The sequence below is a fragment of the Tiliqua scincoides genome, chromosome 2 (genome assembly GCF_035046505.1).
Source record: "Tiliqua scincoides isolate rTilSci1 chromosome 2, rTilSci1.hap2, whole genome shotgun sequence".
In the NCBI taxonomy this organism is placed as follows: domain Eukaryota; kingdom Metazoa; phylum Chordata; class Lepidosauria; order Squamata; family Scincidae; genus Tiliqua; species Tiliqua scincoides.
Window position 1 is genome coordinate 248882173 of NC_089822.1, and position 13890 is coordinate 248896062.

General features: G+C 46.5%; 1 protein-coding gene across 1 annotated transcript in view; it reads right to left on the reverse strand.

The window, feature by feature from the left end:
* LOC136638989 (zinc finger protein 271-like) overlaps positions 1 to 13890 on the reverse strand; it is a 91125-nt gene that overhangs the window by 54216 nt on the left and 23019 nt on the right. The window contains exon 3 of the mRNA XM_066613014.1: positions 5811 to 6590. Within this exon, the coding sequence (XP_066469111.1) occupies positions 5811 to 6590 (780 nt within the window). The remainder of the gene's footprint in view (positions 1 to 5810; positions 6591 to 13890) is intronic.

A 13890-nucleotide genomic window follows, 5' to 3' on the forward strand; every position in this document is an offset into this window, starting at 1 on the left:
CAAGAAGGCTGTACCGTAAGCGCCTGGAACCTGGCACGAGCATGACTGAGCATTTACGTGCCATGAGGCAGCTATGCGCCGACCTAGAGGAACGAGGCCTTCAAATTTCAGAACTGCAACAAGTTTTCATAATTTTATCTTCCCTCGACGAATCGTATGACACGATGGCAACGACCTTGGAAGCCCTCCCAGAGCGGCAGCTAACTCTGTCCTACCTAACCGGCAGGTTGATGGAGGAGGAAATGAAGAGGGCTGATAACCGCCGGGAGCGTGGGCTAACTGCCAAGGCATCTACAGCGAGGGAAGATGTTCCACTTAAAGCAGCTGTCCAGGGAAATGGAGAGAGCCCTGGAGTGTTTGTTGAGCGGTGTTACTATGCCTGCGGATCCACACGGCATCTACGACGTGAGTGTCCCTCCCTGAAAGATCGCTTTGCAGGGAGGAAAGATACCAGGCGGAGGAGGGGCGGCAAGAGCTCCGACGTGTCCGTCGTTCAGCTGGAGGAGCAGGAGTGCGAGCACGAGTGGCTGCTAGACAGCGGAGCCAGCCAGCATGTGGCCTGCCAGAAAGAACCGTTTACATTCCTGCAACCAACTTCAAAAGCTACTGTACATTTAGCTAACGGACTCAACTCCCCAGTGCAGAGGGAGGGCACAGTGACGGTGCCGGGATTTGATGGGTCTGTATGCAATGTATTGTATGTACCTGAGCTCAAACATAATTTACTGAGTGTTGCTGTGTTAGACAGAAAGGGGTATTGTGTAACATTTGACCAAGGGAAATGTAAAATTTTGCATGGTGATAAGGTCTGTGCGCAAGGCACAGAAAGAGGTGGCCTTTACGTACTTGACAGTACACTATTTGAAGGTGCCACAAACCTCTGCAGAAATGAGGCAGAGCATGACAGTTGCTGTCACGTTTGGCACAGGAGACTGGGGCATCCGTCCTATGCTGTGCTAGAAAGGATGGTGCAGAACGCCAGTGGCATAAAATTAGAGAAATGCCAAAGGTACCTTGATTGCCAAACCTGTAAAAAGGTAAAATCAAAGGCCTGTCCTGTCAACAAGAAGAGTGACAGACAAACGGACAGAACATTTCAAGTGGTATCAGCAGATTTGATAGGGCCACTTGATACGTCCATGGGGGGAGCAAAATATGCTCTGACTTTGATCGATCACCATTCCAGGTTCAGTTATTGTTTTCCACTTAAAAGTAAATCTGACACCTGTCAGCGCATACGTGAGTGCGTGAAGTTCGTGGAACGAAAATATGCCCGTAAGGTTGGGGAATTGCAGACCGACCGAGGCACAGAATTCACATGTGCAGAATTGGAAAATTGGCTGAAAGCACAGGGCATACGTCACAGGCTAACAAACAGGGGAGTACCCGCAGAAAACGGGATGGTAGAAAGACGCAATGGGTTATTGCAAACAAAAATGAATGCATTGTTGTCAGACGCGAATCTGGGCAGACGTTATTGGGCTGAGGCCATGCAGACCTCAAACTATCTAATAAATCGTCTATGGACATCTGGAATTGGCAAGACACCGTATGAGGCTTTATATGGTAAACCCCCATCTCTAAAACACCTCCACATTTTCGGTGTATCTGCCTGGGTCCACATCCCCCGGAAATTTAGATACAAATCCGACGCAAAAGCTGTAAAACTAATGTTTCTGGGTTACGAAACAGGCTCAAAAGCGTACTGTTTCTGTGACAGGAATTGTAAATTAACAATCTCCCGGTCAGCGGTGTTTAATAAATTGGAGGGGTGGAGCAGACTTTCAGCCAGAGAACCAGAGCAAAGCAAAGTACTTTTGCCTAGAGCGCCAGCCGGCGATCTGCCAAAGTTGACAGATAAGAGCAGGCTGGAGGGGCCGAGTGCTGAGCAGAGGCAAAGGGAAGATTCAACCCTGAAACTGCCGCAATCAGAGCCAGACTCAGAGAAAGAAACCATACCCGAAATACCTAGGCGTTCAGAAAGAGTAAATAAGGGAGTTCCTCCCGAACACTATGGGTTGGGTGTGATGACGGAATGTGTCACAATTTGTAACGTGACTGTACCTAATTCCTACGAGGAAGTATTGACCTTACCAGAGAAAGAAAGAGTAAAATGGCAGAATGGCATGAGTACAGAATATGCCGCCCTTGAGGACAAAGGGGTGTTCCACAGAACACAGCTGCCTGAGGGACAGCGGGTTATTGATTCTCGCTGGATTTACAAAATAAAGCCGTCTCCCAACGGTGACATCTACCGTGCCCGTTTGGTTGCACGGGGGTTTACACAGCGGTTCCATGCTGATTATGATGAAACATTTGCCCCTACGCTCAGGAGCCAGTGCATACGCCTATGCCTGGCCCTGGGAGTAAACAAAGGAAAGTTTACTAAACATTTGGACTTTGATACGGCATTTTTAAATGCGCCTCTGCAACAAACAATCTGCATGGCAGAGGCACCAGGGTTCTCTAGTCCTGTACCAGGCACTGTCTGGAAATTAAAGAAAGCCCTTTATGGCTTAAAACAGGCCAGCCATGAACGGCACGAATGCCTTGATACCGCTTTGAAACAATTGGGTTACAGGGCTGCAAAAGCAGATCCTTGTGTATATCAAAGAAGGGAAAATGATAAGCATGTAACGTTATTGTGTTTTGTCGACGATTTGTTATTATTGGGCATGGAGAAACAAGTAATCAAGGCCGCCGAGGAACTCGGCCAAAGGTTTAAAGTGAAAGACCTTGGGGAGGTCCGTCAATATCTCGGAGTGTGTATAGATAAAGCGCCAGGAGGGGGATACTACTGGCACCAAAGGCCAAAAATCGAACAGCTGCTAAACAAATTTGATATGGCACAGTGTAAGGGAGCAAAAACCCCTATGATTCAAGAATTCCAGAAATCACTGTATGAAGACAGCCCAGAATGTGATAAGGCAGCATATCAGTCAGCCATTGGGAGCTTGTTATATCTAGTGCAAACATCCCAATTGGATGTGGCGCACGCAGTCGGCATTCTTAGTAGATACGTAGCAGAACCCAAGCAGGCCCACTGGGCAGCAATCAAAAGAATAATGAGGTATCTGAAACAAACAATAGACTATTCGCTAATTATACAGCCAAAGGGAAAGGCTGAATTGCAAGCTTACATGGATGCTGACTGGGGAACCGATATACTAACGAGAAAGTCCACTTCGGGCATGATAATAAGATATGCGAACGTCCCGATAGGGTGGAAATCAGTGAAACAAAACTACGTGGCACTATCAAGTGCAGAGGCAGAATACGGGGCCTTATCAGATATGTGTACAGAGCTAATTTGGTACCATCAATTAACCAAAGACCTGGGCATAGACAAATTACCAATTACCGTTCTAGAAGATAGCCAGGCTTGTATCAGCATAGCTGAATCCGATAAAGTAAAGGCAAGAACGAAGCACGTCGGCATAAGATATGCGAATGTGAAAGATGCAGTGAAAGAAGGACTAATTACACTACAATACTGCCCCTCAGAGGAAATGCTGGCTGACATAATGACGAAGCCGTTGGGGGCTGTGAAGCATTACAATGCATTGTGTGCTATGGGAATGAAAATGTAAACCAACGTATGTAACAAGATGTGAAACGATGTATATAAATGAAATACTGAAATGTACCTACTGTAATGAAAATGTTGCCTTGCTGGAGGGAAATGTAACCATGAATGTAAATGCACTGCACAGCCATAAATTAGGAGGGGTGTCACGGGTTGAACCCCAGCCTGACTGGTAATTTACTGGCTGCACAGTATCAGGCCTGAAGCCTTGGCCAAACCAGGAGTGCACCGCATCCTGGGAGCTTCATGCTGATGCAATATCTGGTGATATTGCATCAGGTGATTTCATGTGTGTGTGTGTGTGTGTGTGTGTGTGTGTGTGTGTGGCAGCAGCTGCACAGTCAGCATGACTGTGCAGTAATTCCCAATGCTGTGATTGGCTGCAAGAAATATAAATGTCCAGCAGAGGCAAGCAAGTGTGTTGGAGAAGCAGAGCATTGTGAGCCGGAGGCTACGTTGGTTGGAAGAGTGGATCGTGTACCGTTGTACTACTTGGACATTGTAAATATCTGTACATACAGTAAAGGAGGAGTGTGGTGGATGACTTCTGCCTCTGAGTCTTCCTTGTCTCCGGGGGTGATTGTGGTTCGGCCATGATGCACAGAAACATTAAACAGCTGTGCAAAGCAGCTCGTAACAACATCAGTCTCAAACAATGTCATTGGTGGATTTTTCCTGCTACCATAACAGCAGAAGACCAGTTTTTCTTTCCTTCTTGTTTCCCCCAATACTGAGATTCCAGAATAATTTTTACAGGAAGTTGTGAAAAACCGGGCTTACAAGTGGACAATCTCATCCTTACTATAATAATACTTAGAATTTTTTACTGCTTTCTGAATGGGCAAAATGCTTTACATGTATATTTAGCAACCATGTAAGGTAGGTATTGTCCCCAGATTGCAGTGGAGGCTAAGAAGTGGCAGCTTTCCTGAGGCCACCTATTGAGTTTAAGGCAGAGACAAGATTTAAACTACGGAGCCCTGATTTCTCTGCTCAATCTCTAAGCCCCGACATTAAACCAGTTTCCTAAATTTCTAGTTGGTGCAGCATACATGGTGGGACTTACTCCCCTCCCCAATCCCTAAAAGTTGCAGTCCTAATCTTCAGCGTACATATTCCATAAACACCATATGAAGATCTGCTTTGAGTAATTTATCAGAGAGGTTATTCTGACATGCAGCTCTGGTATATGGTACAGCCCTTCCTAGACCCTATGACTTCAGACTGCAGATAGAATGCGGCATGTTGGAAATGCTTCTTCATTTCAAAAGCTTCCATCTTACTATACAGCAGTGGTTCTCACACTTTTCGCACTGGGACCCATTTTTTAGAACAAAAATCTGTCAGGACCCACCGGAAGTGATGTCATGACCGGAAGTGACATCATCAAGCAGGAAAATTTTTCACAATCTTAGGCTGTAATCCTACCCACACTTACCCAGGAGTAAGTCCCATTTACTATCATATACACAATAGCCTGTTAAAAGAACAGATCTGTAACATTTCCCCAAGTGCAGTCACATACCATGGTAGCATCAAGTCTAATATATTAAAAATTAAAATATTAAAATGAGTGGGGATCCACCTGAAATTGGCTCGCGACCCACCTAGTGGATCCCGACCCACAGTCTGAGAAACACTGCTACAGGCTACAACTCTTTTAACTGCCAGTTTTCACATGAGGGAGCTTTCACTGCGAAGCGGAGAAGTCCAGGAAGGATTATATCACCTGTTCTTTCTGCAAGTTTGAATCAGCTCAGAGAAAGGAAGACAAGATTTTTTTAGTTACGAGAACATTCGTCCTTGGCTCCACTTCTGAAAAAAAAAAGCCAACCAAGAACATCCCTGGAGACTGCTAAGGAACCCCACAGTCCAAGGGGAAAACTTACAAAACAACATCTTAAAGCCCATAGAAAACTGTGCTTGAGAACCTGTGATAGACATTGGGGTATCTGCAAAAGCCATTCTAGAATCTAGAATGTTTAAATCTAGGTTTAACCACGTTCATACAACAAGGTTACAATAGCTGCAGATCCAGTCCTAGGTAAAACTGATTCCTTTGGAGACATCCGTGGTATGAGATGGTGAGATAAATAATACAATGATAGATGGGAAAACAGTGGCCAGCTGGCCATTCTGTTCACTGTATGCCTTTTACTACCAATGATGATGAGTCTGGCTTTCCATTTCAGACAGCTGTTTATTTTATGAGCATCTGCCTGGCATTCCTTTCCCCTGTGTGGATTTTCTGGTGCCTAGTGAGATGTGAATTCCGATTGAAGCTCTTCCCACATTCATGACACTCATAAGGTTTCTCTCCTGTGTGGATTCTTTGATGCTTGGTAAGACATGAACTTTGACGGAAGCTTTTCCCACACTCCAGACAGGTATACGGCTTCTCGCCCGTGTGGATCCTCTGATGCAGAATAAAGTCCGAGATCCCACGATAGTTTTTCCCACACACCGCGCACAAATAAGGTTTCTCCCCAGTGTGGATTCTCTTGTGGACGACCAAGTGAGAGCTCTGAGTGAAGCACTCGCCACACTCCCGGCAAATATATGGCTTCTCCGCTGTGTGGATTCTCTGATGCCTGATAAGGTGCGAGCTGACAAGGAAGCTTTTCTCACAAACAGAACATTCGTAAGGTTTCTCTCCTGTGTGAATCCTTTTATGGGCCACAAGGTTTGAGCTCACACTGAAGCTTTTCCCACAGACGGGGCATTTATAGGGCTTCTCCCCGGTGTGGATTCTCTGATGAGCAATGAGAGTTGAGCTCTGAGAGAAGCTTTTTCCACACTCTGGGCATGTGTAAGGCTTCTCTCCTGCGTGGATCCTGCGATGCTTCACAAGAGCAGAGCCGTCGCTAAAGCGTTTCAAACACACCCGGCAGACATAGGGCTTCTCTCCAGTATGTGTTCTCCTGTGCCTTACGAGGGGTGAGCACCGCTTGAAACATTTTCCACAATCAGGACACTTATAAGATTTCCCTGGTTTGGAAACTGTCTTTTGTGCTGCCGTCTTACTGAGATCAATGGCAGTTTCTTCACAATGGGAAGATTTACACTGCCTCTTCCTTGACTGGTATGTCTGTTGTATTTCAAAGTCACACCGAGTCTTCCAGTTTTCTTCCTGATCCAGGCATTGGGAAATATTTCTGTCAGATTTTTCCACAAGTGTTTCATGCAGCATGTCCTGTTCAGGACTTCCTAGGAGAGAGGTCTCCTCCTCACTCTCGCTCAGCATCTTTTACCTGCTGTGAAAGAGCAAATCGACATGAGACATATATACATTAACCTAGTTATCATCACCCTTTCCAGGGCCAATATCTAACTTTAACCTGCAATGTGGGAGAACAGGTATGAGTTGTAGTGATTAGAGAATTGGACATAGACTAAAACTGTGGCTCACTGGTGTACCTTGGGGAGGTAAGGGGGGCAAATGTCCCATGGTGCCATGCCTGCAGGGTACTATCACCTTCCTCACCATGGAGGCCTTCAGAGGGCCAGAGAGCCTGGACACGGCCTCCACACACAGCTCTTTGTGTGGACTGAATTGGAAGGAAAGCATTTTAGAGTTCAGTTGTAACTTTTTAAACATATTTTTTACTCCTCCTGCTTTTATGGCATTTCTCAGGGAACAGCTACATTTCAAAACACACTGGTTCAACCATCATTCCCACTGGTTCAATCCCTTGGGAACTGTTCTATAAGTGTGTGAGGAGGGAAGAGGTAGAGATCTCTACCACAATCCTTAGCATCTGCATAAAATTAGTTCTTTGGAGGTAGTGGGCTTTTTAAATTTTTGTCTGTTTTGAGGACACTAGTCAAACTAGTACAGTATGCTAGACATAGTGTACTTTTGCTCTCCCCCCCCATCTTTCTGCTTCTTTTTAAAAACAATCTCTTAAATAAAATAGGAAGTGTCATGGTGCCATGGGTGTGACCCACCAGTTCCCTTTAACCCGGCTGTGCAAGTTCAAAGTACCAGGGCTGGTTTCCTCCCACAGCTCTAACAAGGGAGACAGCTGTGACACAGATGTTTGTGTCCTTCTCAAAGGAGTTCCTTACAACAACCCTGTGGTGTGGATCAAATTAAAAACCAGCTACTGATCCAAGGTCATCCACTGAGCTTCACGGCCAAGCAAGGATTTAAACCAAGACACCACAATGGCTTTCAGATCAATACCTGGAAAGCCACACAGCCTGTACAAATCCACCAGCACACAGCAAAGCAGGGGAACTGTAGAGTATAAGAGGTTTAGCACAATTGGTAGAGTAGTTTATACCACCTTTGGCAATATAAGGTTGGCAGGTTTCAGGTTTTGCAATAATGCATGAAATGTGAAACATTGAACAGATCCCCAAATCACCACAAAAGCACATCCCTCACCAACTTAAATTAAACCCCAGCAGAAGCAGTAAAAAAAAATTCTTGAAAAATATTTGTTTTAAAACTGTTTGAAATGGCTACAGCTCTTCTTTAAAACCCTCCTTCCCACACCTCAAAACATACTGGTGTAGTAAAATGGGTTGGGGGGGGAAGTCCATTGGCACGTCCAGAGGCCCCCCCCCATGACCAAAGAGACTTCTCCAGTAAGTCTTTCAACTTTGTTTCAAAGTTTCAACTTTGTTGAAAACATGAGGAAAATTGAATGTGCAAGGTTTCTGGGCATAATTATACTTCACTATGGAGTAACGACACTTAGGAGTCCGTCCGTCCGTCCATCCGTCCCCCGTCCCCCCCCAAGTTCTAGCTAGGGTGACAAGATACAGGAGGGATTGTGTCCACCTTTGTATATTTTGTGGTTTTAGAGAAGAGAATGAACTAAAGACTGAAAAAAAAATATATGTAGTTGTGTTGGTCCATTAGAAAAACAAATCTAAAAGCCAGAATCTGGCAATATTATTTTATTATTATTATTTTATAACACCTTATTGTTGTTATTTTATAACACCTTTCTGTTTGGACTACCAAAGAATCAAGGTGGCTAACAAGCAATATTTAAAAGCTGTAAGACCATCCATAAATACAATTAGAATCTGTTGAAAAGTGGTATATAAATATTCTTAACAATAATAATAAAACATCATTATTAGGATCATCCAAAATGATACGCAGTCGTGAGCAGCTAACTTTTGTGTTCTCCGAAATTCTTTATCATGTTGGATGTTGAGCAAGATAAAAGAATGATACCTTAATACGTTCCAAGGGCCTTTTGGCCAGCTAGTATCTTCCTAGGGCCTGTTGTCTTGTGTGCTCCCTGAAGCCTTTGGTGGGCCACTGTGAGATACAGGAAGCAGGACTAGATGGGCCTTTGGCCTGATTCAGCGGGGCTCTTCTTATGTTATGTTCTTAGGGCCACTGGAAAGGAAGCAATGCAATTCAATAGCCCACCATTATCAGGTATCACTGATTACAGTACAGTGTGCCCTAATATTGCAGCTGTTCTCACATAAAGAAGAGCCCCTCTGTATCAGTACCAAGGCCCATCTAGTCCGGCTTCCTATATCTCAGAGTGACCCACCAGATACCTCCAGGAGCACTCAAAACAACAAGGTACCTGCATCCTGGTACCACGCCCTTGCATCTAGCACTCCAAGGTGGCCTACTTCTAAAACCACAAGGTTGCATATACCTATCATCAGTGCTTTTTTTGTAAATAAAAAGGTGCAGGAACTCACAACTTGTTAATCTTTTATTTATTTATTTATTTATAAACCATTTTTAATTGGAGAAATAAAATATTTTTTATGTGCTTCCCCCCTAAAGATTAAATTACTTCTGAGCAGACATGCATAGGATTGGGCTGTCAATCTCCACATCCCCTTCCCCCTAGCTATTTTTTCTACACAAGGGGAAAAATACTGTACAGGTGCACTTGTAGTGTGTAGTATGTAGTGTGGCACTACTTCGAGGAGAGGAAGCAGTGAATGGATTCCGGAAAATGGCTTACATGAGATCCATGTATTAAAATTACTCTAAGCAACTGTGGGAGTAAGAACAAAAAAGGAATTCTTACACGAGAGGGGTCCTTAGGTGCACATAGAAACAGCTACAATGGTTTGCAAACAAGCCATTAAATATGATTTAATTCAGGTATCAGAATACTCTGTGTCTTTGGGAAGGCGCTTGGCATGCAATTGTATGTTCTCTGCTGCCCTGAGCAGCTGCGGTGCATTGCTGGAGAAGAGCTGCAAACGCTGGCTGGCGGAGGGCATGCTTGTGGGGGAGGGATGAGGAGGATCCCTGGCAAGGCTGGACAGCACGTTGTACACACGTAGAATCCCTTTTCACCTGCCGTTAGCATGTGAAAACTGGTGCAGATATATATCTCTGCCAGGATTAAGAGCCCAATCCTAGGTATGTCTACTCTGAAGTAAGTCTTGTTCTAGTCAATGGAGCTTACTCCCAGGAAAGTGCCTAGGATTGCAGCCTAAGAGCCCAATCCTTTGCATGTCTACTCAGAAGTCCACTTTAGTGAATGGGGCTTACTGTGGATAGGATGGCAGCCTCAGGGCCCAATCCTGTGCCTGTCTACTCAGAAGTCAGTCCCACTAGAGGCAGTGGGGCTTCTTCCCAGGAAAGTGTGGACAGGACTGCAGCCTCAGAGCCCCTCCTGTGCCTGTCTACTCAGAAGTCAGTCCCACTAGAGGAAGTGGGGCTTCCTCCCAGGAAAGTGTGGAGAGGACTGCAGCCACAGAGCCCTTCCTCTGCCTGTCTACTCAGGCTGCAAGGCTATGACACTTTCCCAGGAACAAGCCCCATTGAGCACAATGAGACATACTTCTGAGTAGACATGCCTAGGCTCGTGCTGCAGATTGGCAAGGGGCTGCACCAGCCAGCTTCCTTCCCCTCCTCCTCTGCCAAGCCAGTTCCTGGGCGTTCCGTGGGTGCCGCAGCTCGTCCCCCCACCGGCTGGGAAGCTGCGCTGGGAAGCAGAGCGTGGGGGGGAGGGGAGGCGGGCTGGGCTCAGGTGAGAGCTTGGAGATGGGGGCAGGAGGGGGTCGTTGTGCGGTCAGGCAGGGGCCAGGCGCCCACCCACCCTGCAGCCCCCAACACCCATCCACCGAATGCCTCTATTTTGCTCTCCCCCTCCTGGAATGCCTCCAAAGGGGAGGGGCCCCTGCAAAAAGGTGCCGGAACTCCGTCCCCCACGTTCCATTAGAAAAAAAGCCCTGCCTATCATGACCTGTAACCCATAATGGATTTTTCCTCCAGAAATTTGTCCAATCCCCTTTTAAAGGCATCTAGGCCAGATGCCATCACATCTTGTGGCAAGGAGTTCTGCAGGCTACTCCCACGCTGGGTAAAGAAATATTTTCTTTTTCCCCTCTGTATGTGCCTGTCTAAATTCCCTCTTCTCCACAGCAGTTAAAGACACCCTGGAAGCAGTTCTTCAAGCAGGAAGATTTATCAATAGCTGGGGTTTGATGGAAGGGAGTGGTGGTGAAAGCTGTCTCCTGACTGTCATCTAGGGCAGGAGGTCTGGTCTAGAGGGTAGAGCCTCCATTTGCCTGAAGATAACATCCACAAGGTCGCCAGTTCGAGGCCACTGGCACCATTCGACCTTGAAGCAGTTGACAAGCTGAAGCTGAGCTATTCCATCTGCTCTGAGCGTGGGAGGATGGAGGCCAGAACGTGAAACCAGATCAGAAAGAAACATCTGAATGTTGTGGTTCTTGGAAGATAGAACCTTCTTTCAATTGTAAAAATCCCTATGGGGATTTAATCAGCCTGCCTATGTAAACCGCCTTGAATAAAGTCTTGAATAAAGACCAAGAAAGGCAGTATATAAATACCTGTATTATTATTATTATTATTATCTAGTCCAGCCTGCTCACCACCCCTTTCTGTGACTTGCATTGCTCCCAGTTCCTTCTTTAGCCATTCCTGCTTGGTACACCTAGAAGTCTGGGATTATCTGCCACTGCTGCTCCACCTGGGTCAGCCCCTTGGATGAGGGAGACCACTGCAGTCCCCCTTAATCGAAGGCTGCAACCTTAAGAAATAAAGACTGCAATCTATCCCCTGGGAGAAAGCCCCATTGACTATTATGGAGCTTACTTCTGAGTAGACATGGTTAGGATTGGGCTCAAAGACTTTAAACTACAGTATATATGCGCCTCCACAAGAGAGACGTGGGGGAGCTCTCTTATTTCTTGCATTTTATCCCCCCCCACTCTGATTGCATTTTATCCCTCCCAACTCTGCCCCCCCCCCCAGACTGACCCAGCCCAGCAATCTGAAACAATACGAGCTGGTCATACAGGCACCCAGAGGACTGCAGCAGGAGCGCAGACCCGCGTCTTTCTTGGGGGGGGGGGGGCCACCAGTGTGCCCTTCCTGGCATATCACTCCCCACTGCTCCGGGGTTCCAAGGGATACAGATCTCTCCGGGAAAGGGGTGCTCGAAGCAGAAGGCAGGCTGCAATCCTATTCATACTTACCTGGAAGTAAGGCCCACTGACTATAGTGGGACTGACTTCTGAGTAGACATGCATAGGATTGTGCCCACAGGCTGCAATCCTATCCACACTTACCTGGGAGTAAGCCCCACTGACTAGAATGGGACTGACTTCTGAGTAAACATGCATAGGATTGTGCCCGCTGGCTGCAATCCTATCCACACTTACCTGGGAGTAAGCCCCATTGACTATAGTGGGACAGACTTCTGAGTAAACATGCATAGGATTGTGCCCGCAGGCTGCAATCCTATCCACACTTACCTGGGAGTAAGCCCCACTGACTAGAATGGGACTGACTTCTGAGTAGACATGCATAGGATAGTGCCCGCAGGCTGCAATCCTATCCACACTTACCTGGGAGTAAGCCCCACTGACTAGAATGGGACTGACTTCTGAGTAGACATGCAGAGGCTTGGACTCGCAGTCGCTTCCTACCTGGATCGGGGAGAGGGGATCGAGGGTTCTCCTGCTGGCTCCTTCCAAGAGGCGCCGCGGTGCATCAGCAGCTCCCTCCGAGGTCCCCCAACAGCACCGGCGGGTCTTCCTCGGCTGCGAACTCCAGTGCGGCCAATGAGAAGCGACCGTCCTTTGGAACGCGGATCGGTGGATTCCCCTCCCTCGCCACTGCGATCGTCGTCAGCTGCAGCAACACCTCCCTCTCCAGGCTGCTCCTGCCCCTTCCTGCGCGCTCCTCGTTGCCGATGACCAGGCAGCCTGCGGGCAAAGCGCGCACACTAAAGCCTCCTCCGCTTGCATAGGCTTTCCGCCTCTGCTCTCACCACTAGGCAGCGCGGTCTCTCCCACCACCAGGTGCCTGAGTTTGCTGGGCTCGCCAGCTTTGCGTGGTTCCTGTGTCTTTAAAATAGCCTGCTACCAAAATAAAACAGGGTCATTCTCAGCATGTAACATGTTGGGGGGGAAGCTTCCTACGCACTTTTCTCTGTGTCCGGCTAACAGGCACAAGAGCAGTGCCATAAGAAAAAAGGTGGCAACTCTTTGAGGTTGGGGTGGGGGAAGGTTGTCATGGATTCATCTTTAAAACGTGAGATGTTGATGGCCTTCCCGAGGACATGTTGCCTAATATGAGAATAATACACAGAGAATCTATATCTAGTGTGACTTTAAGCCATTTTTGCCCAACGTTGCATAATCGCAACGGGGCCAAACGTGTCCACCAGTGCGCTGGGCAAAAATGATGGATAAAACAGCCCAATCCTATGCATGTCCACTCTTAAGCAAGTTCCATTAAGTTTAATAGGACTTAGGGCACAATCCTAATGAGGTCTACTCAGAAGTAAGTCCTATTTTGTTCAGTGGGGCTTACTGTCAGGAAAGTGTGGTTAGGGTGAAGTGGTTCTCAAGCTTTTTAACACCAGATTCCCACTTTTTAGAATGACAATCTGTTGGGACCCATTAACCCAACCCAAAAGTGATGTCATTAACCTGGAAATGATGTCATGGTCAGAAGTGACATCATCAAGCAGGAGCATTTTTAACACCTCCCAATACAATCAAAATCAATTAAATAAAAGTTTATAACAAGTTAAAAACATTATTAAAAATAAAGAACCCTCCAAGCAGTCGTTGATCTGTTTAAAAAAAAATTCCCCAAGCATCCCAAAGGCTGCAATCCTATCCACGTTTACCTGGGAGTATGTCCCATTGACTCTCATTATGAAAAGCATATACATAGTAGCCTATTCAAAGTACAGATCTGTTGCATTTCCCCAAATGCAGACACATACCATGGTAGCATCAAGCTCGTATGTATGTATGTATCCTGTTCAGACAGTGATGAGTGAGTGGTACAGTGGTGTGGGCAAAAAGGCAGGGTATAA